Source organism: Rhagoletis pomonella, unplaced genomic scaffold (assembly GCF_013731165.1).
Source record: "Rhagoletis pomonella isolate Grant_MI unplaced genomic scaffold, Rhpom_1.0 Rhpom_scaffold_00013, whole genome shotgun sequence".
Classification (NCBI taxonomy): domain Eukaryota; kingdom Metazoa; phylum Arthropoda; class Insecta; order Diptera; family Tephritidae; genus Rhagoletis; species Rhagoletis pomonella.
The window spans coordinates 4756378-4780317 of record NW_023458567.1 but is presented as its reverse complement, the minus strand read 5'-3'; the positions used below and the strand labels follow the sequence as shown (position 1 = coordinate 4780317).

Here is a 23940-nt window from a genome sequence, read left to right as displayed (position 1 = left end):
ATACATACATACATATTTTGCCTTTTGCCCCTGATGAACTCATCCGCTTGAACATTAACATTTTTTGTAATTTGTTTACAAAACACTGGGATTATTTAAATTTAACACATTTTTGTCGCTTTTGACTTTCTATTGTATTTTGTTTATGTCATCGCCGCCTACACCTGAGCGTAAATGGCTTTATGATCGCTTCAAAATAGCCGGCTTTGGCCACTTGTGGCTGGGAATCGCATGAAATATCTTTTACAAATACGTTTTAAGTGGCACTTTGCGCAACTTGATAGCTTATTTTTCGCTAATATCCATGTATGTATATACAAATTTATTAATTTAGCTAATGCTTGCATAAACTAATTTTGCGCAGCAGAAGAAAGTATGCAATCAATTTTTAGCGAGTTGCCGGCAACGGCCATTTTGTGAGCCTCAGAGGTTATGTTTGCAATTGATACTAGAAAGCTTGAAGGAAAAACTTACCCGACAATTTTTGCTGCTTTTTGGGTAGAAAAATTCTTTTGAAGCTGTTAATAATGCAGTTAAAAACACAGGTACACGGAGCGTGCATTTTTGGCATCAGACTTTCGTGCACTTGCGGCTTGCAGGTCTTTACATACACACACACACATCACTTATATTTATACATGTTTTATTGCATACACTTACATGCTCTTTTTACTTCTTAGCACACTTGCATATTCTAACTATTACTTCACACTTTTATTATAAAATTTTCCTAAAATGCACACAATTCACTTCACTAAATTTTTGACTTCACACTTCGGTTTTACGCGCCACAAACAGGACATGGAAGCAGTAGTAAACAGCTGTTTGTCAAATTGCATTGTGAACGGATATGGCGCAGTGTTGCATTTCCGTTTAATAAAACGGAAACATTTGTGCATGACTTTAGATATTAATTTGCTTTAAAATTTTATATTAGACGCTATACAAGTTAACTTTATTTAATTTTGCACCTTTGCTTTGTTTGTCAAATTGCATCGTGAGCGAATATGACGCAGTGTTGCTTTTCCGCTTGGAATAGCAGTATAAATAGGTAAAATTAATAAAAAATAGGCATTAAAATTAAACTAAAAAATCAGTTTTTGAAACTTATCAATTTAATTTTTTTGTACTTCCGCCGCATCAAAATCAACATCACAGGCGCAAAAAGAAAAAAGTAAACGGAAGTATAAACAGGGATGCAGTAAGGTGCTCGTCATGTTAATTGTGAATGGTCAGTAGGCAATCTTGCTCTTCCGCTCAGCAATAATTGTTACTTTGCATGGGTGTGAATATATTTTTCCGGAAGACTTTTGCTCTTCTCAGCTTAATTGTTTTCAATTTTATGGCGAAAAATAGTTAAATTTTTTCGTTCACTTCCAGCTTATTTTTCAAATTGCGTAAGGTGGTGTTACTGGCGAATTTAGGGTTTCGCCGCAGCCCTTCTGAATGTCAAAAATATGTGTTTGTTGTAAACAAGGCGAATTCGTATTACAACAAACACATCATCTTGACATTCAGAAGGACCGCGGCGAAAATCTAAATTCCCTAGTAACACCACCTTGTATAAATTCGCCGTGATACGAACGGCTGTGGAAGTGATGGTGGCGAAACAGCTGTTTCTCACATTCTATTGTACATAGTACATCCGTAGTGTCCCGCTTCCGTGCAGCAAAAATTGTTGCACATTAGTAATTGCTGCATTTTAACAAAATAAACAATATTTTACCGTGTGTGTGTGTGTTTGTATATATTTAATTACATTTAATACTCTATTGCAATATTCCTAAGCAACCTGCTTGCTGTAGACACAGAATATTCCCACATATATAATCATAAATTGCGTTATAATTGCATGCAGTGGTTCTTGATAATACTTGCAAACAATTTTACATAAAGTAAAAAACTGGTTGCAGCAAAAAATATGAATCAAAAACCGGATTAATTACAAATTAGTGAAAGGAATTTGGCAAGTGGCCAGTGGTAGCAGTGGCGGCGCATTTTGGGGCCAAATTAGCGTTTGCATGCAAGCAAAGTAAAAACACATAAACAACTGATAGCAGCAGCTAACTAGTAAGTTAAACATTTTGGCGAAAAAATGCAAAGCAAATACATACATATTGCAACCACCGCCCCATTCGCACAGGCCAACCAACACGCAAGGCGTTAAACTTGGTCATAAAACCCAACCGCTGGTGGCTGGTGGCCGCTGACTGACGAAAAACGCTGGCGTTTATGGTTATGATTGCTAGTGTATGTTGAACGCCGCAGCGGATTGAGCAACGCTCACTCACTCACTTGCCTAGTGGACGGAATGACTTAATGAGCAGCACAACGTGCAGTGACCATCGGATAAAACAAATGGAAAAAAGTGTGAAGCAAATAAACGCAAATGAAGCGTTGCGGTCTAATTTGCAAGAGTGTAAAAGTGAAATTTCAAAGACTTTTTTGTGGCTGCAATGCCGCACGCTTCGGTGACTAATTTGCGAAATATTATTATACTCCGTTTTAACTGCTTTTTATACAAACATATGCATGCACAGTTGATTTATTTGTTGTTTTTGCGTGGCATTTGGTTAACGCTTTTCATGCTCAAGTGTAACATGCCATATACCATAAATTTGTGTTGCAACACATTATGGCGAGAAAAATAGTTTCCAACAGGCGGCATGCAAGGGAAGAAAGAAAATCGCCTTTGGTAAGCTTGAAAAATATTTTTGCATTTTATGGATATTTAAATACATACATACATAAGTATATTTTTTTTTAAATTTGATTGTTAATTGAGCGCTAATTGCTTTTCGACTGTAGATGACTTTTAGCTGTTGGTTTACAGGTAAATTGGAAAACCTAGCTTGCGTGTGTGTGTGTGGGCAACTGCTTAGTCCATTGCCAGTTGCATTGCGGTGTTAAGCTTCCTGATTACGTAAATTGTTTCTTTGTTTTTTGCTCCATCGCTTTTATGATTTTTTTGTAGTATTTACTTTAATTCCCGCTTTGGTGACACTTACCCAAACATTGCTGCTTATATGTAGTTATGTATGTACGTATGTAAACACCGCTTGACAATCCAATCTTGATTTGAGTTGCCAGCGTTGCATGGCCGCCATCGACGCTAACGCTAACAAGCCATTATAAAAAATCAGCCAATTATTTTCGCAAACGCAACAGCGCATCCAGTTTTGGTTGTTTACAATTGTGCGCCTGCGCAGCGAGTATTTGACTGAGTTTGACTGCGTTTGCTTCGAAACTGCTGCGCTGCAGTTGTTGCGTTGCTAGCGGAAATGCGCGCGCCTAGTGACCGTTATGGCTGTTTTTGCTTGCTGCATATGCACATTTGTATTTATGTACAAAATAATTATGGCGTGAAGACTTTAAAAAGCAACCCGCTCAGCCGTAGCGGTGGTTTGTGATGCGTTTTTTGCCGCCGGCTGTTTTTCTATTTCTGTTCCTCTGAGTTATGTATACGCCACGTAGTGCGTAGTGTGTTGGTTGAAGGAAAAAGGCTGGATTAGTTGCATAAATTCTTAAGAGGGAAATATAAAAACAAAAATTGTGAAACAAAAATAAAAGCACCGTTGCAATGCGGCTAATAAAAAAATTAAAAGCATAAATAATTTTTCTTGTTTTTAATTTTAGTGTTAATATTTTCAAAACTTACCATAAAGTACTCATGAAGGCAAAAGTTTTTGGTTTACAAAATTTTCAAAACTGTTAAATTTACTACTAATTAATATTGTCTTCTATTAAATACATATGTATGCACCTACGTATGTATGTACATACGTATGTATGTATATATGTGTATGTGTACATTACGGTGCTTCATAAAATAGTTGCTAGTTTTCCACCCGAAATATTAAATTTACATACATATATTGTAAGATATTTCAAAAAAAAATATTAAGATTTACGCGAGCAATACCGCGTTCCGCTGAAAAAATTTGACAAATAACACTTATTTGAAAATTTTACAATTTTTTAGGGAAGGTTCCAATTTTAAGACATTTTTTTGGCAAAATACCTAAGGTTCCCAGCATGATTTCTGAATAATAAAAAATTTGTGGTTTAACAAATTATAAAAAATTAATATTTTTAAATTTATTGTTTAGCAATATCTAGCAAATTTGCAACATTTCCTAAAATTTTGTCTAAATAAAAATAAATTTTTCTCGTAGGACTAACAGTTGTCGAGATAAAAATTCGCATAAAAGGCGTTTCTTACATTGCGCACATATTGCAAAATAAAAAAGAATTTGCAAAATGTTTCTGATTTTTTTTCTAAATTTCAACTATTTCTCTTTATATCAGAAAAAAATATGCGCATATTTAAATTAGTATTTATTAAAAAAAAAAAACTTGTATGCTTCTAAAAAAACGAGGTCAAATTTGCGCCACTAACTCACGCATGCGCACAGATTATTACGTTCAGATCAACGTAATCCCCAATGACCCCATTACACATTAATTCCATAAAACGCTTACAAACGGGATGTGCTCACAATGGTTAACGCTGTATTGCTAATTTAATTCACACATTCAGAGCGCGTCGCTGCAGCGCAGGCGCATGCGCAGCTTTCAAATCTAACTAGAAGTAGTATTTTTCCTTATAAATAATCCACATCCGCATTTTGTCTAAGATGAGTTCGTTGTACCGCCGCAGCGGTGGCAGTGCAACGCTTTGCAATCAGTGTCATGCATCAACGTTAAAATGTTGCTGGCCCCAACTACGACACGCCGACGCGAGTACTTTTCAAGTGCAAATGTTGTGTACGTGCCTCCTAGACATTGCTTGTCATATCATTGCTTTCAGTCCAAGTCGCGTACTTTCTACTCACTTTTGTTGTTGTTGTGGCTGTAGATTTCTTACTTACATCTGCCATTTTGCGGTATTTACGCACTCAGCTGTAAAATGGGCAATGCAATACAAAATTGCAGTCGATTGAAATTTACGCACGTACCTACTCCAAGAAAAAGAGAACACTAGCTTTAAAGTGGCTGTATGATTGTGTGTGAGTGAATAATACTTCTTAATATGTAAGACATGACTTTATAAGCGCATAGACCGTTGGTACTGGGTTACGTAGTGGTACCTCCAATGTATGTAAATGGCATAGAAATGTGTGACATTTAGAGCGTCCAAATGGCCTACATTTGGTTGATGTAAAGAATACAAGGTGAATGAGTGAATGCCATTGTCGGATGAGTGTTTTCTTAATGTACATATATATATACATATACATATGTATGTAATATTATTTAAAATTGTTAAGAAATTTTAACATACAAAGTACATATGTATGTAAGTAGCGTACTGGAGGTAGGTTATGTATTAACGTCGACATACATATGTAGTACTTTTTGAAATTATATATGGCCCTGTAACCTCTGAATATACCCTAAACCAATAATGATTTATCATCTAATGTGATATATGTAAACATCCTATTATTATTATTACAATGAATAATTAATGTTGATATGGCAACTACCTTACTTTATACTATTCTACTTAGCCTATTTACTGATTCTCTAAATTACCCCACGTGTTACCTTTTGTTCATTAAAACCTTAAAATACAAAAGGTGTTTTATTTCGAGTTTCATTTCAATTTAATGAACAAAATTATATTGAAGAAGTATGGATAAATACTTGCGTCCCGAAAGTTTCGACATCGAACCATCGGATAACTCCGCTACTCGTGCTTGGGAGCATTGGCGGAAAAGATTCGAAAGTTTCATCGCTGCTCAGGAGCCAGCCGAAATGGACGGGGTAACTCAAGCATCTTGGGACGAGGCAAAGCATCGACTCCTGATAAACCACGTCTCCCCGAACGTATACGTTTACTTCAGTGAAGCACGAAGCTTCAGGGAAGCAATTGATTTGATGGACAAGCTCTACGTTAAGCCAAAAAACGTGCTATTTGCAAGACATGCACTCGCTACGAGAAGGCAACGCTCTGACGAGAATATTGAAACTTACCTGCATGCATTAAAGCAATTGTCGAAAGACTGCGAGTTCGCAGCCGTTGATGCTGATACAAATAGAAGCGACTGCGTACGAGACGCGTTTATATCAGGAATTTCCTCAAGCTCAACAAGGCAAAGACTCCTTGAAAACTTAACGCTGACCCTCGATCAAGCTTACAACCAAGCTCTATCTCTGGAAACCGCTGAAGTCAACTCCTTAAGTTTCAACTCCATAGCCGTGAACGCAGTCACAGACGAACAAACTACGGACCACCACCAACCTCAACAAAACGTACTCAACGGGGATCATGTCGCTGCGGCTCACTTCAATCGACGAAAATGTTTTTTTTGTGGTGGTCAACTACACCTTCGCAAAAATTGTCCGGCTCGTGAAGAAACATGTCAACTGTGTAACAAAAAGGGACACCTCGCCACTGTTTGTAAAAGCGCCAAGTCTCTCGTCCCTCAGGTCGCAAGCAGGCGAAATTCAACAGCGTGTATCACAGCTGCTTCGCCTCACTCTTTACACAAAGCAACCGTTCCGGGCATTATACGCGGGTTTAGAGCTGAAGCCCTTTTAGACACCGGTAGCTCGGTAAGTTTTATTAACGAAAAATTCGCCAATAAGTGCGGATTCAAAAAAGACTTCTGCAACGCCACATTCTCCATGGCCTCGTTGAGTCACACTTCTAAAGTCGAAGGCCAAACTTCACAGTCCATTACCTTGGGAGATCATAAGTACGATAATGTGAATCTTCTTATAGTCAAAAATCTTTGCTCCGATTTAATTATCGGTCACGATGTACTTCAAGAGCATTCATCATTAGAATTTTCATTTGGCGGTCCTAAAAACACTCTGCATGTGTGTAACGTAGCAGAGGCATCGGTACCGCCTGTGTCACTTTTCCCCATTATCTCTCCGGATTGCAAACCTGTCGCTATTAAATCACGTAGATATAACGACGAGGATAGCAAGTTTATCAAGGCTGAAATCGAGAAATTATTAACGGAAGGTGTAATAGAGGAGAGCAAATCTCCTTGGAGAGCACAGGTCCTTATAACTAGAAGCGAAACTCACAAAAAGCGACTAGTTATTGACTATTCCCAAACAATCAATCGCTATACTCAGCTGGACGCTTACCCTCTTCCACGCATAGAGGACTTAGTATCAAAAGTCGCTAAAAATAAGTTCTTTAGTCTAATAGATTTAAAAAGCGCCTATCATCAAGTACCCATCTTACCTGAAGAAAAGAAATTTACGGCGTTTGAAGCACTTGGAAATTTATACCAATTTCGACGTATCCCCTTTGGTGTCTCTAATGGGGTGTCATGTTTTCAGCGGACTATCGATTGGATTATACGGAGAGAAAAGCTGCAGGACACATACGCTTATCTCGACGATATTACCATCTGCGGGCAAACTAGAGAAAATCACGCTCAGAACCTAGACCGATTCATGAACGCCGCTAAGAAATACGGTCTTACTCTCAGCCGTGATAAATGCAAATTTACACATGACGCCATCAATCTCCTTGGCTACAACATATCAAACCACATCATAAAACCCGACGGCGATCGGCTTAGGCCTCTTTTAGCATTGCCAGCGCCACGCGACTTGCCTTCTTTAAGAAGGTCCCTGGGAATGTTTGCTCACTATTCTAAGTGGATACCTAACTTCTCCGAAAGAGTTCACTCACTCGCTAAAGCGACCGCTTTTCCGCTCACCAGTGACCAACTCAAATGTTTCGAAGGTCTTAAAAGCGACATCGCGAGGTCCTCAATCCATGCTATCGAAGACCAAATTCCTTTTACTGTCGAAACGGACGCCTCAGAGCATTCTATCGCAGCCGTGCTTACACAGGACTCCAGACCTGTAGCATTCTTTTCTAGAACATTGAATTCTAGCGAACAAAATCACTCGGCAATAGAAAAAGAAGCCTACGCTATCGTCGAATCCTTGAAGAAATGGAGGCATTTTCTTATTGGAAAACGATTTAATCTAGTAACCGACCAGCGATCAGTATCCTTCATGTACGACAAAAAGCATGCAAGCAAAATCAAAAATGAGAAGATCCAAAGATGGCGTTTGGAGCTTGCACCCTTCAAATATGATATTATCTATCGTCCAGGAAAGGACAATCATGCCGCGGACGCTCTCTCTCGCGTTTGCGCTACTATGGAATCGCGTAAAACGAAACTTTTTTCGCATCATGAAGCGCTCTGCCATCCGGGAGTGACTAGAATGTTCCACTGGGTACGGTCAGCTAACCTACCGTTTTCGATTGAGGAAGTTAGGAATATGACAAATTCATGCCGTTCCTGCTCCGAAGTTAAACCTAGATTCTTCCATAGTCATAAGCATCAAAAACAGTTGATAAAAGCAACATCACCGTTCGAACGCTTGAGCCTCGACTTCAAAGGGCCAGTCCCAACTAATAACAAAAATAAATTCATTCTCACTATTATTGATGAATTTTCACGATTTCCGTTCGCTTTCCCGTGCCCGGACGTCAGTGCCAAAACGGTTATTAAAAATCTCAACGAGCTATTTACTACTTTCGGCATGCCTTCATATGTTCATTCGGATCGAGGCGCTTCTTTCCTTTCAACAGAAGTACAAAACTTTCTTCACTCTCAGGGTATCGCTACCAGCCGTACTGCCGCCTACAATCCACAAGGAAACGGACAAGTGGAGAAGCTTAACTCCACTCTCTGGAAAACTATTATTCTAGCGTTAAAAACAGAAAATCTGGAAATTGAAAACTGGCAGCTAGTGCTACCTCAAGCCCTACATGCCATTCGATCTTTGTTATGTACCGCCACGAACTGCACACCTCACGAGCGAATGTTTGTACACCAACGGAGGTCTAACAATGGCGCTTCGATACCAGCTTGGCTTACGAATTCGAGACATGTTTTAATGAAAAAGTTCAACCGAGCCAACAAATATCAGCCTATAGTGGAAGAAGTAGAAGTCTTACACTGCAATCCTGATTTTTCATATGTTAAATTGCCGGGTGGACGTGAAACTACGGTCTCTAACCGACATCTAGCACCCATAGAAGAGGGAGGAGAAGATATCTGTCTAGACCTAAATCCGGATACGGCGCCACTTAGCCTTCCTAAGCCGGTCACTGAAGAAGTAACAAACCTCTCTACGGATAAGGTACCAAATCAACCGCCGTCTGCGATGAAGCAACCGGATAGCCACAGATCGATCTCACAGAACCCGGCATTAACAGAATCAGTACACGATGTTCCGGAACAACCGATAGCCCGGAGATCCAGCCGCCAGCGCCGGCCGCCACAATATCTTGAGCATTATTTGCACGAGTAAAAAAAAAAAAAAAAGAACAGTGAGGGTGAATGATATATGTAAACATCCTATTATTATTATTACAATTAATAATTAATGTTGATATGGCAACTACCTTACTTTATACTATTCTACTTAGCCTATTTACTGATTCTCTAAATTACCGCACGTGTTACATTTTGTTCATTAAAACCTTAAAATACAAAAGGTGTTTTATTTCGAGTTTCATTTCATAATGGATATCGCTTTTTGATATTATTGGCTCTAGAAAGGCATCTAAAATCGCTCTCTCCCTTAGAGGCCCAATAGACGACACAATTAATTGCACCAATTTAACTGCGTTCAGTTCAGTTGTGCTAAGTATAAAGTAGTTTGACCCATATTCAACGGTTTCTCGCTAAAAGGCATAGATCTTTGAACGAAGGGTGCTATAGATAAATTTCTCGTCGACATTAATTTGGATGTAGAAATTGGCAACCAAGCTAACCTCATAGAAGATTTTTCAAAACGGCGAAAAAATATGTCGTCGAAGGAGATCTTCTGAAACTCTCTTTAACCTATGGCCAACCTATTCCGCATTAAAGCTGGGCAAAAGATGATCTACATACCATGTGGTAATTAGACAGGCGTGTCGTGCAAAGGTCTTGTCATGCTAGGCCAAGGAAGCTTTGCTATTCTGAAACTAGACGCTGTATATCATTCAACCCTAAACGGAAAATTTTCGTCGATTCGCCGAATGCTCTTTCTGTTTTTCTCTACATTGGATTAAAGAGAAAATTGTTAAATTGCTGGTTCTCATTATTAAAAATAGTATTGCCAACTTGTATGCTACAATTAAAAAATCGAAAATAAAAAAGACACGATCCTTAAAATGTGTTAAATAGTGTTAACCTTTAAGTGTTAAGGTCAGGTTGTTGGAAGACAAAGGCTGTAAATGCCACTATTTATTGATATTAATATTTATTTATGTAATTATCATGTACAGCTTAATTTAGCCTAGCTTAAACTTATATATCTATACATATTTTTGTATTTTAAGATATCTCATTTAAAGCCTAGCCTAGGTGTAAAGTACAAGCTATTTATATGGAGCACCCACTGTCGTGAAAAACAATGTGGCAGACTTCCAAATCAAATCAATATGACTCTACGCTTGGGGTAATCAAGGAAATTTCACTGGGACACTGAATCCGGAGGCCAAATAAATGTACTCAGAATTGGAAGCGAGTGTCTTACATAAAGGCGCTACGGTCCTTAAACACTTAAAATTTGGCAGGAAAATACGAAAACGTGGCAACGTGCTCATCCTGAAGGTGCTTTTAACTGCTACGCTTCAACAGCCGACAGCTGCTATCAAAATTGTAGCATAAGCAACTCTATGTAGAAAAATCATTCAGTAGACGAAAGAAGACTGACCATGTATTTAGTCCTGGAAGCGTATTTCGACCTTCAAATGTTAGCTTATATCTTTATTTTTACATTCAATCCGCAACCGTAAACCTATCAATTTCAATTCTTCGATCTCCGTCTGAGTTTTGGTCTACACAAAACGCATTTACTCAAACAATGTTTCCTAATTTTAATAAAATGCGCAGTTTTGCAATCATTTGTTGCCTTTATTAAAGCAATGCCATTCTCCACTGTATTTTAATATGCGACAAGCCACCTGCTCTCTGCCATTCTTAGCTATAAAAACCTTGATAAACACTAGTCAAAAATTCGAAATACATATGTACATATATCTGTCTATCTATGCGTATGTGGAATTGCCTTAAAGATAAAATTGCGCAATAATGGTTTTCATAAATTTATTTATTTTTTTTGATTTTGCGAGTGTAACGAATTTTTAAAATGTTCTTTGTCAAGTAGTAGCAGCTTGTATCCGAATTAAGTAGTAGCAGCTCAATTAAATTGGTTAATTTCATTTCGTTGCTGTTGATTTAATTAATACCAAATTCGCTCACCGCAAAGAAAAATCCGAAAAATAAAACAAGTCAATTATGAAATTATTTTGCAATATATCACTCGAATAGCTTGGTTGCCAATTACAAATGCGGTTTTGTTGCTGGCATTGCTCGAATTGTGGTTGAATTCTTTTTTTTACTTTTTTTTTTTACAATTTTTTTACTATTTTTAGCTACAATTTCTGCGCTTTTTATTAGGCTGGTGTGAACTTTTGTTTTGATCCCCTTTAATTCTTTTGGTATAGCAAGGGACCTTGTACTATGACAAACAAGCTGTAATAAGCGTCGAGCTTAATTGAAAGTAGTTATTCGGTGTCAATGGATAATCAATTGTTTATGACTGGTCGGCATAAAAGCCAAAAAGCGACTGCATTTCTAGATCCACATACATGTATCTTCAGTTTTTCTTCTTCACTCATCGCCTTTGTTGTTTACCTCCAGAGTCAGTTTATCATTCTGCATAAGTAATTACTAGGTATTTCATAAATTTGTTTCCATCAGTGTAAACTATTTTGCCCTCTTTGTGACACTTGTTGCTGCAATTATTTTTTATTATCTTGTTTTGCTTATTAAAATCTTCGCTGGCAATTTCATGTTTTTTTTTTTTAATTTGTAATTAGCAATCATTTTTTTCTCATAGCTTAACCAGTAATCAGCGTAGTTTTACGTTAGCCATTAAGCGCTTAGCATTTTATGTTTTCATTTTGTCTCGGTGTTACGAGTACTTAATTAATGGTGTTTGAGCCAATCCGTATTTATACTGCTTGTGAGCTAGGTTGAATTTAGTTAGTTTTATATTTTATTTGTGCAATTTTGAATTTCAAGCAGGAGTAAATTTTTTAGTTTTTTAGATTTTTATTTTTTGAAAAATTTTATTTAAAATTTCGTGCAGCTCTACAATTTTTGTGTTTTTCAGTTCTTGTAATTTTATTTTATTTTTGTAAATTTTAGTTTTCTAACCTTTTTGTTTCGTAATTTTTTATTTAATAAAATTTAAATTTTTTTGTATATTAATGTTTTTATTTATTGAATTTTGTAAATTTTAGCAATTGTAATCATTAACTTCTATATTTTATTTTTTTTTATGTGCGATTTTATCTTGTTACTTTGTATATTAATTTTTTTTTTTAATTCCATATAGTCCTTAATTTTAAAAAATTTTTATTCTTGCTGAAATCCTTTACACTTTCGTAAGTTCCAGATTTTTGAAATTTTTAATGTTCATTTCGGGATTCTTGTGTTTCGTTTTTTATTTAATTTAAATTTTATGGGATTACAATTTCTTGCGATTTAAAATCTTGTAAATTTTGTAATCTTTACTTTCTATATTTTTTATTTAATTTTTGTATTTAATTTTTTATTTATTGGCTACAAAGGCCATAAAGTCAATATATTTTAAACCTTGTAACTATGTTTATATCTTGCAATTTCAGTTTTGAATTTGTTGGTAAATATTTAGTTTTCCGATTTTTATGTTTGTATATGTTTCGATATTTTTGAAACATCGAAAATATCGGTTAAAAATTTGGTGTTTGCCATCAATGTTTCAAGGATGTTTTAAACGTCGTCTTTAGTGTGTCTCAGACTGGCTTTGGATTCAACTTACTCATAATGCTCCTAAAATTTTTTGACTTTTCATAAATTTTATTACTCATTCGTAGGAGGAGCATTCAGAAATTCCGAGTTTATATCGATGTTTTTCTGGCGATGTATTTTAGCATCGATGTTAATTTGCATCCCTACTTTTAATGATTATTTTCGTTAAATTTTTTTAATTTGTAGTTTTATATTTTTCTCTTATAATTTTTGGCTTTTGTATATACGTTCCGATTTAACTTTTTCGTCATATCGAACTGTTTTAAATTTTTAGTTTTGATATTTTTAATTTTTATGCTTTTTAAATTTTTGCAAATTTTTACCTTTTGCTTCATTGTCTTCCGCTTAATTTTAATTTCTTAATTTTTCATAACATCTCGTAATATCGTATTACATACCCTGCCACTTTAATTTTTTATTTGTTTTAATTTTTTAATAGTTTTCAGATTTTTAGATCATTATATTTATTTTTATTTTAATGGTAAAGGCTTTTGATAAGTATTTTCTTTAAATACCCTGCAACTATTATTTTTGGTATGTTTTTTTCGAATTTTTCAATAGCATTCAGTTGTTATATGCATTAGTATAATTTTTGGTTTAATTTAAATGGGTAATAATTTTGATAATTATTTCTTTTTAATTGTTTTGAATTTGTGGTTTTTATATTTTATATGCTCTCATAACTTCGATTCTCTTATAATTTTTGGTTATTGTACTTATCAATTTAATTTTTTCGTCATATCGAACTGTTTTAAATTTTAATGTTTGTTCTTTTAAATTTTTATGCTTTTTAAATTTTTGTAATATTTTTCTTTTTGCAATTTAAAATTTTTGATGGCTATATTTATTAAGTTACTAGCCTTAAATTTTTATAATTTCGTTTTTTTATTTCAATTTTTTTTTAATTTTTTTGGATAATTTTTTATTTTTAAACGTTTATTTTTTTTTTTAATTTTTATTTTTTTTATGTCTAAAAATGTTGACGACTACACTTTTTACATCTTGCTCGCAAAATAAAACTTTAATACATTTTGAGTTGTTTGTATTTATTAATATATTTTTGTAATTTTTTATTTTTTATTAGCTTTAAATTTTTAATTAAGATTTTTATTTTATTTATGTGTATGCATATACATACCTATTTTATTTTTAATAATTTTAAGTTTTGTTTACTTTAACCTTTTTGAAATTATACAATTTTTTATTTTAAGGTTTTGATAAATGTTTAGCTGGATTTAAATTTACAAATAAAAAGCTCAAGTCAAAGAGGATTTTTTAAAACTATAATTTTTTGCATCTTTTTAATGCTTTTTTAGTTTTGATTTTTATGTAATTTCCTTCTTTTTAAGTTCCAAAATATTACGGTTTCTTATGTATATCGTTAGTTTTTGTTGTACAATGTACACTTCAATTTAAAAATTAGTCAACGCCTGTTACGGCATTTTCAACTTATTGTGAGCCACTTGACCAACTTTTGTATTAGCCAAAAATAATTTAAAAAAATATATAATCAGTTAAATTGTTTATTTAAGAGCTAAAGCATTCTTTCTATATACATACAAACATACATATTGTACATATGTACATAGTACAAATTATTTCTCATTCATTAATTTTTCCATAAAAATCTGCTGGTTGGCTTCAAGTGTCCGCACCACTACCAGCAGCTGGTGCCACCAGATTTATTACTCAAGTACTGATCATTCACTTGTCGCTTTTGTCCGGCGCTTTTTTTTATTGCTTCCACTTATCTTGCTTGTCATTTATCTCCGATCGACATTTGCTCTACAACAACAACATTAAACAAGTTGTTGGCAGCTGCTGGCGCGGGTTAAGTTCAATGCGATCAACTATGTACATATGTATGTATGTTGGTATGTAGTAAACAAACGTCTGAAACTTAATTCACCTGTCATAAAAAGCGATTTCGAAAATGGCTTAATTGGATTTTTCTTAAATTTTTATTAGTGGCTGCATACCTTTATCCACACACATGCACCACAAATATTCTGCTTATTAGATATGTATCTTTTTACAAGCTTTTATTTGATTTTTTTTTTAGCTTAACGCCCGCTTTTTAAGCCTTTCACTTTTGCTTTTTTTAATTCTTTTGTTTCTTTTTTCTAACTAAATATTTTTATTTCTACTCCAGCACGCAAGGCGATCTGGACGTGTGATAGTTTATTCCACATTCTATGGCATTTAATGCCGGTGCGGTAGCAGCAATTGGCTTTGCGTGTAGCAAATTGGAAAACAAATTATAAACCATTCCGCACACACATAATTTTTTTCTTTAATAAATTTGCTATTTCGTGCGTGTTCTGGTTTAAACTGGAAATAAAAATTAGTTTGTATTTAATTTATAAATCATTTTTAATTTGTATGTAGCTTTCCATTTTCACTACAAATATTAATTTAACAGACATGTATAGCTTCTAAAGCTGAAGAAGAAACCAATCAAAATTTAAACTACCTCTTCCTTCACTAAATAGAATCCGTTTACCCTCTGTGCCATGTGAACTTTATTCTTGTGCCAGAGAACGCTTGCATCAGATGACTTTCCAGTCAATGCGTTAAACATGCAGCGCTAATCAGCTTTTTGTTGCTGCTCAAAATCTCCTGATAACTGAAGACAAACCATCTTCCAAGTTATCTAATGACGGTGACACAAAGAACCTAATTTTAATGGGAAAAGAAACTCTCGCAGCAGGTTGGGGAGGAAGTCACGAAACGAAAGATTCTGCGGCCTCTTATCTGAAGGAACTTGTCTGTAAAATACAACAAGTGAATCCAAGAGGTGTAGCTCGTCGAAGAGTCTTTTCCGCAGCCTGCATTTTTGTCTTCAAAGATCTTGCTTGAATAAGATTGGTACTCCACAAAAGTATCCTCATAGGGATAATTTACTTTAGTGGCAGATATCAAGGAATGTTCTAAAAAGAGGCAGTCGCATCAGTCCAACGCTTACTTGATGGTAATAGGCTTGTTGGAACGGCTGTGACTAAGGTTTTACTAAGTTTACACGTAGATACAGGGCCTAGTAAAGAGATTGGCTCATATTACAGCCTTCCAACTAGTGCCGTATAATCTGGTGGCGTAGCCGGAATGAGACCTCTTAATCCTCCCTCCTAGGTAGTCACCATAGAAATAATTTGGCGAAGTTTTTCTTTTGTTTTTGGCCAAACCGTCAAAAGAGAAAAATTCATTGAGTCGCGCAAAAGCATGGGAGCGACCAAGCTTAGCGATCCTCAGACTTGTTTGGATTATATCATGGTTTAGTTCGGGTTTTCGTTGTTGTAACAGTACTTATGTCTCAATCCAACAAGCGTCCAGAGCTGTGCTGTAGAGCCGACCATCTTGAGTTCAGTAAAAAGACACTGAGCTGCCTCCCAGAGGGCTGATGTCCGTTCAGGAGAGCCCCTCAAGGCTCGCAAAAGCAAAGAGCTTCAGAGAAAATATTTACTTGGTCCCACTTTAAATCCAAACGGCTGTGACAGTGAGGATCCCTGTGGAATTCAATTGGTATATGCCCTTTTAAAACACCACTCAGAAATTGACAGCTGCGGTTTTGTGAGATTTACAACGCCTGTGATCCACTCTTTGTTCAAGAGTAGTTCAAACTTCTTTGACGTTGAGACCCACTTGAGGAAACTCTTTCTAGCCAATTCATCATTCGGTAATTATCAGACCAACACGAAAGATCAGCGATTCCCCTACCGACTTTGAGCTCACCGCGTGGAAGCCCGAGGTCCTGATAACCGCTTGGCCAGATGCAAATGTTTAAATACCACCGTTCTTGTAAAATACTCCTTCGCCCCAAGTAACTTCGTGGCATCCGTGATATGTTCCACTGAGCTCCGTTTCGTTCTCTCACACTCTGTAATATTTTCGACGCTCCAGCTCTGAAAGTATGCAACTCAGAACCCGCTGCTGATAACATAGGAATAGGGAGGCCCCTACTGCGATGGAAAGACCAGGTGGAGAAGACCTTAGATTTACTTGGCATTTCCAATTGGCGTCAGTTGGCACAGAAGAGGAGCGCCTGGCGTGCTTTTTTTGGACTCAGCGTCAAATAAGAAGAAGAAGGAGTTGAGGGTGCACTTTTTTGACCTCGGTTGATGCCCACAACAGAGAGATATTATTCTGTTATTAAATAAGATTATGCAATAAATACATTTTTTTTAGTAAAAGCGGAGTGTTACAAAAATTATAAAAAGTGCGGGTAGGCAATCCGACTAGTTAAAAAACAAAAAAAAAAAAATGTGCGCTTTAATTAAAAAAGTATTACAAGTGCGTAGGAAAAAAAAAAAACAGCAAAAAACCAACAACACCTCACTTCAAAAAAAAACAAAAAATAAAATATTATGGCCCGACCCACTTGAAGGTCTTAAACCGCCTACAACCCAGCCATTGCATGCAGCTACAGTTAGTTGGAGTTGGTTGATGCCAAAGCTGCATCATTCGCTGCAATGCTCCACTTGTGGCCAGCGACGTGTGACATGCTTTTTCCATGCGGACGGTCAGTGAGCGTGCGAAGGTGGACAGAGAAGAGAGGCGGTGCTGTAGAAGGCAGCAGCGCATAGGGTCCAGCGAATTTGCATCAAATAACAAGCAATATTGCTTCTTCAACTTTTATTCCATTTCGCTCCAGCTTTTTTCACGTGTTTTATGATTTATTGCAACTACAAAGCGGCTGAATTAATTGCCCCGCACCTTTTCCTTTTACCTTTCCAAAGAGGGCGAGTGTGTGTGTGTGTGTGCGAGTGGTTGTTTGATAAGCCTTTCACTCTGTGCTGCGGTTTGCGTAGTGCTGCTGCAGCAATTCAAGAGCCTCACTTTTACAACAACAAACGTTTCACTTGCAATACCGCAAGTACCTACAATGTAAGCAAGGCAAACAAAAACAAATACAAAGATTTAATTGCAAATCTTTTTTTTTATTTGTGCTTCGCTGGCCCGTAGTGGTGGTGATTAAAAACACTTGAATACTTCGCAATTATTATTCCTCTCCATCCAGCTTATCTAATCGCATAATTCTAGTACATTTTACGTTGCAGCCGGCCGCCGTCCTAGCCCACTCGCTTCTGCATTGAGTATGTAAAACACGTCTGTTAGCTGCATTAAATGGGTCTGTTGTTCCCCGGCAAGGTGGTCACTTGGTTTGGGCCGCGTCCGTCTGCCGCTTACCGGTTGGAATTTTAATGAGTTTTGCCTTAATTGTAGGAACATAAATTTTTAATAGATACTCATTCAGTGTGGCTGGTAAAGAGTAGCAAACGCTAGCTAAATGCAGGAAATGCAGAGGCGGAAGTAGCAAGTTTTTGGTTACATTGCAAACCTGTTCAAAACCATCGCAAATTGTGGAATAAGGATGGGGAGGAGGAGATGGAAATGTAATTGAATTGACCTAAATTATTTTCAGGCTTCCGGGAATGGGATGGGATAGGAGCAAAAAGACTTGCAAGTAAATTGCTACGGAATGATACTCCGTTGGATTTCAAGGCTGACATTATTATTGCTGTTAACAATAATAATAATAATAATATTTTTAGGTTTACACTTTTGCTAATTATTTGGCCGGGCTTCTCCTCCAATTTGTGGCGTGCGTTTTAATGTTGTTACTCAAATGGGTGGATCTACAGTTTGACGCCGCTCCGAACTGCAAATGGATTTTATGAGAAGTTTTTTCATGGCAGAAATACACTCGGAGGGTTTCCATTGCCCGCCGAGGATTAGAAAAAACTTTTTCTAATTTACGAACATAGATGTTGCTCGAACGAGGGATCGAACCCAGGTCCAGCAGAGTGGCAGTACGTATCTCTAACCACTAAGCCTAAATAAGCAAAGTGCTGTACTTTTTCGAAATTATAACTGTCTGAGTCAATATTTGGTACTCGTCTAAAACACTGGAAACGTGCCTTTCGATTTGGTTTCTAGTTTCCCAAACTCGGGCCAAACATGTAGTCTGACGAATCCTTGCGTACTGGAACCAACTATTAGCTTCAGACCGTTATCGATCGTTCCGTCTTGGCGCCATTTATTTTCCGATGCTGGCTTCAAAGACCCCTTTCATACTTGACCGGGAATTGAAATCGCTCTATCGTGTTGGGGAAGCGCTCATAGATGCGCTCTGAGTGTTCATAAAAGTGGGATATTTGCTCACCATCTCGTTCACTTTCATGGGGTTATATCGCTTTGAGGGGGATTAGGTAATGCAACTTGTTAACCGGGCTGAAACTTGTTGTCGAGGGTGAGTCTCTCTCCCAACACAAATACGAAATCGAAATCAGCGTCCTGGTTTCGTTTAAAGAGAACGCTAGTTCTCAACTAGAACCGGTTTATAAATAAAGTAGACTGATGCTATTTTTTTATTGAGGATTTTACCCATTTATTTTTAGCACCAAATACCAACTACACTTGATTAAATATTTCTGGCATGAAATTAAAAACCCGGCAACATTTTTATTTAGTCAACGTGAAGCAAACCACCTTGAATAAGCGGCAAAGCCTTCAGACTGCTGAAAATGGCCCATTGACCTTCTGCGCCCTTTTGAGCCATGCTATAAAATTTCAAGTGCCTGCTGCACAAGTTTTTTTTTTTTTTTTTTTAATGTTGATCGTCAAAAGCGTGTTTTGGTTATTAAATGAAGCGCGCTACTATAGCACTTAAAAAAACAAGTATTATTTTTTTGTACATACAGCAATTTTTATTGATTTTATTGTTATTTTTTCAAATGCTTATTTTTAATTGCCGTTAAAAATAAATTCCTTCTTTTCTCTTCTCTTTCTCCTCCACAGCAATGACATGATGGAACCAATGACCGCATTGGTTTTGGCCTTCCAGCTGTTGGCTCTCTTCTCCATCGCAGGCGCACTGCTCATCTACCTGATCTGCAAGGTGCGCGACGATGTCGCCGAGGTAGCCGAAGCGCAACCGGGCACTGTGCTAATCACCAGCGCCGACACCGCGCTTGGACTTCAACTATGCACACATCTCGCCAACAAGGGTTGTCGCGTTTTTGCGGGCATGCGCGACGCCCAAGACTCACTGCCCGCCAAGCTGCTCAACGGTTGGCTGAAAATGCGCGAATACAGCGAGGAGCCAGTGCGTGGCGCCGTCATACCCATGCAATTGGATGTGACACGCGAGGATGTGCTGCGTGAAACGACCAACGCTATGGGCGCGCACATGAATGCGGGCGAGCGCGGCATTGCGGCGGTGATCAATACGAGCGGCAGCCTCTTTCGCGGACGTGTCGAAGTGCAGGAGGGCCAGCAGTGGGAGCATATGCTAAGGACGAATATATTGGGCTCGCTGCGGGTGGCTAAGGCGTTTGTGAGCTTCTTGCGGCCGACCAGGGGACGACTTATCTACCTGGGCGCTGGCGCTGGCACACACCAAGCTGGGACGTCAGTACAGGACAGCGATGGGGGCTTGGTGGCATTCAACGCGACGCGCGCGGCAGTGGAGAAGTGTGTGATGGAGCTGCGCAAGGAGCTGCAACCGTGGGGCGTGAAAGTGGTGGCGCTCGACACGAGCGGTATTACTGCGGAGGCGCTGTATAGAGCGCCAGTGCCGCACAGTGAGTTGTGATTTTAATTTGATAACTGCATATGATTCTAATATGTTACCCCTAATTTTTTATTCAATAGCCGCTGCTGAAAGTGAGGGCGCACCGACACAGTACTCGGCGAATGTGCTCAGCGCAAGTGCTTTGCAGGTGATTGAGCGCGCTTTGTGGGATGCGGTGCCGCTGGAACGCTACCAACTGGTGCAGTATAGTAAATTGAATTTCATGTTGCCATGTCGTTCATCATTGCGGATGACTAGATTGAGTGAGGGCGTCAAGCGCGGCGTGCAGCGCGTATGAGGGACGAGAAACGAGTATGGGATGCAGGCAAGGAGCTGCAGTGTGCCTGAGAAGATATGGATTACAAAATTTGGGGACACTCCAAAAATTTGTTTCGAACAAATGTACATGTTTAATAATTTTTCGGTTTAAGAAAATGCAAAGTTTACATGGAAACTGCGGTAATTTTGTAAAATTAACAGACAACCATTCTCTGAGTTATTTTTAATTATATTTGGAAGTTGTAAAAGAAGCCAGTTAACAGCTTATTCTTTCTTAAAAAGGAATGAGCTGCGGTCAAGCGATTGGATCCCCCTCATAGCACTTCCCATGTAAACTATCGTTTTATATTTTTATTAATATTTCTATGTATGTATGTAAAAGTGCAACTTTTTTTATTTTTATTTTTTGTAAATAATGAAATTTATAATTATACATTACTCTGCGTTTTTTAAGTTTTTTTCTTGTTTGTTACAACAAATAAAAAACATTTGGCTGCCACAATTATTAACCTTTACAAAAATATATGAGCTTTTACAAGGCACCCTTATTATTCATTAAAAACATTTGAAATTTTATTAAGGAAACATTGCCCGAGTATGCATGCGAAAAGTACCCACGCATAAGCATTTTACATAAATTCTATTCATATTTCGAAATGAAATCATAACGCAGCACAGAAGAGCGATATATATCACCTGCTACAGCGCTGGGTTTACCCACCGTGCGTCCGGGCAGGTGCACTAGCACATCTGCGCCAACAATGCTCTGCAAACGGCTACTCATCTACAAATAAAAGTGGCTGATAAAAAAAGATTTTAAATTATAAATAATCAAAAAGTTTACCTGGCTGCCATTCACCGAGGCGTATAAGCGACCATTTTTGCTTGTAACCGAAGCGCGCACATACTCCGGACGTGGATCAAGGCTAATGCTGTCGTTTTGTAACTGAGCGGGCGAAAGAAAAATCAAAGAACAAATTTAGTAAACGCATTAGCTGCGTAGAATAAATAGCACTATTTTTGATCACTGTTTTTAATTTAGTTTTTGTGATATATATCGAAGCCCGCAATGGTTTCGTTGACTGATAGCAACTGGCGAGATATTAATTACCTTTCAAATAGGTATATATGTATATATTTTTAAGCCTACAAGTACGTAGCCACTTACGGTTATCGGCAAAGACGTCAATTCGCATTTGTCACGCTCCCAGCCAGCAAACCAACGTATTGCCGGCAAAACAAACAAGTGAAATGTGACGAATGCGGAAACTGGATTGCCTGGCAGCCCAAAGAAGTAGCGCTCTTGCATGGAGGCAAAAGTCATAGGTTTTCTAAATTTGGAATCAAATTAGTAAGCTGCAAAGAGGCCACGCTTCATAGCCGCTTACCCCGGTTTCATGTTTACGCGCCCGAAATTGATCGAGAAACCCAAACTCTCCAGCGCTGGCTTTATGTAGTCCTTATCGCCCATTGAAACACCACCGCTGCAGATAACAAAATCAACATGCTTGAATAAGTCTGATATTTTACTTTTGACGATCTCGAAGCTGAAAGCAGAAAATTTGAAAATTAGTTGCTACACGCTTTAAGTTTACTTTACGAAGCGCATACTCATCGCTTAGCACCAGTTTTTGAGCGCATTCGAAACCGAAATATACTAGCAGCTCCTCCAGCATAGTTGTGTTTGAGTCGTAAATCTTGCCAATTACTTCAGGTTGTTGTGGCGCTAGCAGCTCGCTGCCTGTTGAGATTATGCCAATTTTCGGTTTGCGTACAGCACCCAAATTTTTTCCCACCGATGCCAGTATGGATTTAATGACCACGGCTGAGTGATCGGCAGATGGAAAGAGTTTGCTGCCTTTGCGAAGGTCGGAGCCAATAGGCCTGTAGGAAGCGGTTTGAAATAAGGACATATTAAAAATGTGATTTTTTGAGTACTTTTGACCAGCTTACCGTATGTCCACATTGGCTTTGGGCTCGACTAAAATCTCGACCAAGTCCTCCTCGCCCGTTTTCTTCTTCTTCAGCAGCTTGGTGTCCTCCACTTGCACCACACAATCGGCATAGTGTGGCAATGGTGCGCCGGTGTTGATCTTGTAGCATTCATCCTCTTGAAAATCGTGCACGATTTCCTGCATTTTATATGCTTTAAATTACTCATGCTATCTACATTGAAAGCAACTATCTCACCTCATCACCCGCCGATATGTAGCCCAGTACTTTCTTTGTGCCTGAAAAGCCTGTCGATTTCATTGCATAACCATCCTTGATGGATGCGCGAAAGGGTGGTATATCTACCGGCGCCACAAATTCATTCAGCAGCTGCGCTATATCGCGCCTTTGTTGCACCGTTTCAAGTATTATCTCGAGAGCCTGCATAACCGAAATCATGGGGTATGGTGAATTTCTGTCGTTATCGTCGCCCTTGCCTGTCTTGTGTGGGCATACATGTCGGGTGGATGCTCCACCATCACCAGCCGCTTGCAACTCGGCATGTACGCGCCGCACCAACGGCAATTCATTGCCTATCAACTGTAGCGCATGGGGCAGCAGCTCGCGAACTACTTCAAAGCATTCGGTCACTGCCTTTTCGCTGCCGGGGAAATTGAGTATTAGTGTGCTGTTTGCTATGCCGCATACACCGCGTGATAAAGCAGCGAATTTGGTCTTTTGGAGTGACGCTTGCGCAATGTATTGTGACAGCTGCGGGCATTCTTTGTCCAATACTACTTTTGTGGCTTCTGGTGTGACATCACGAGGTGCAAAGCCAGTTCCACCGGTAGTAATAATTGCACCAACACTTGGCGTTTTCTGGGCTACAAGTTCACGTAGCTTCGCGCTAATGTGTTCGCGTTCGTCCGCTATTATATCTGTAAGGATGTTAGCATTTTGGAATGCATCGCGTATGAGCGATACCAGACGAGGCCCACTACGATCTTTACTGGAGTCCTGGCTGCAAGTGTCGCTTACTACAAGGAGATATACCAAAGAAGTTTTATTGGAAGAACTTGTAGCCGTAAAACACAAAAAACTCACTTGTTAAAACTGCGAAAACAATTGCATCCGCCATCTTCACGCTACGATGATTGCGGGTTTAATGCTTTAACAAATAGCAGCAGAGCAACTTATAAATAATTTAATCTATGTAAAAGAAAAATAAATAAAAATAAACACAGAACACGACATCAACAACAATTGTTGAAAATGCGAAAGCAGAGCAGAACAGTTGCAGAGCTTTCAAAGATAAGC

General features: G+C 38.0%; 2 protein-coding genes across 4 annotated transcripts in view; one reads left to right on the top strand and one right to left on the bottom strand.

Moving 5' to 3' along the window:
- The window catches only part of LOC118748553 (estradiol 17-beta-dehydrogenase 2), a 40338-nt gene extending 19498 nt beyond the window's left edge, over window positions 1-20840 (top strand). For 2 of the 3 annotated variants that reach the window (XM_036483077.1, XM_036483076.1), the window contains exons 3-4: window positions 19638-20422; window positions 20493-20840. In XM_036483077.1, coding sequence (XP_036338970.1) covers window positions 19645-20422; window positions 20493-20710 — 996 coding nt within the window. In that variant the 5' untranslated portion in view covers window positions 19638-19644 and the 3' untranslated portion in view covers window positions 20711-20840. Of the gene's footprint in view, window positions 1-1662; window positions 2696-19637; window positions 20423-20492 lie in introns of those variants that run through there. The other variant, XM_036483075.1, reaches the window with a different exon arrangement.
- A 338-nt stretch (window positions 20841-21178) lies between these two features.
- LOC118748551 (molybdenum cofactor synthesis protein cinnamon) lies at window positions 21179-23927 on the bottom strand. The gene is made up of 8 exons (XM_036483073.1): window positions 23728-23927; window positions 22882-23660; window positions 22645-22823; window positions 22303-22575; window positions 22080-22238; window positions 21860-22022; window positions 21536-21637; window positions 21179-21475 (listed from the first exon to the last, which is right to left on the bottom strand). Exons 1-8 carry the CDS (start codon window positions 23759-23761, stop codon window positions 21332-21334), a joined length of 1833 nt encoding a protein of 610 aa, XP_036338966.1. The 5' UTR covers window positions 23762-23927; the 3' UTR covers window positions 21179-21331.
- Between the last annotated feature and the right edge of the window lie 13 nt (window positions 23928-23940).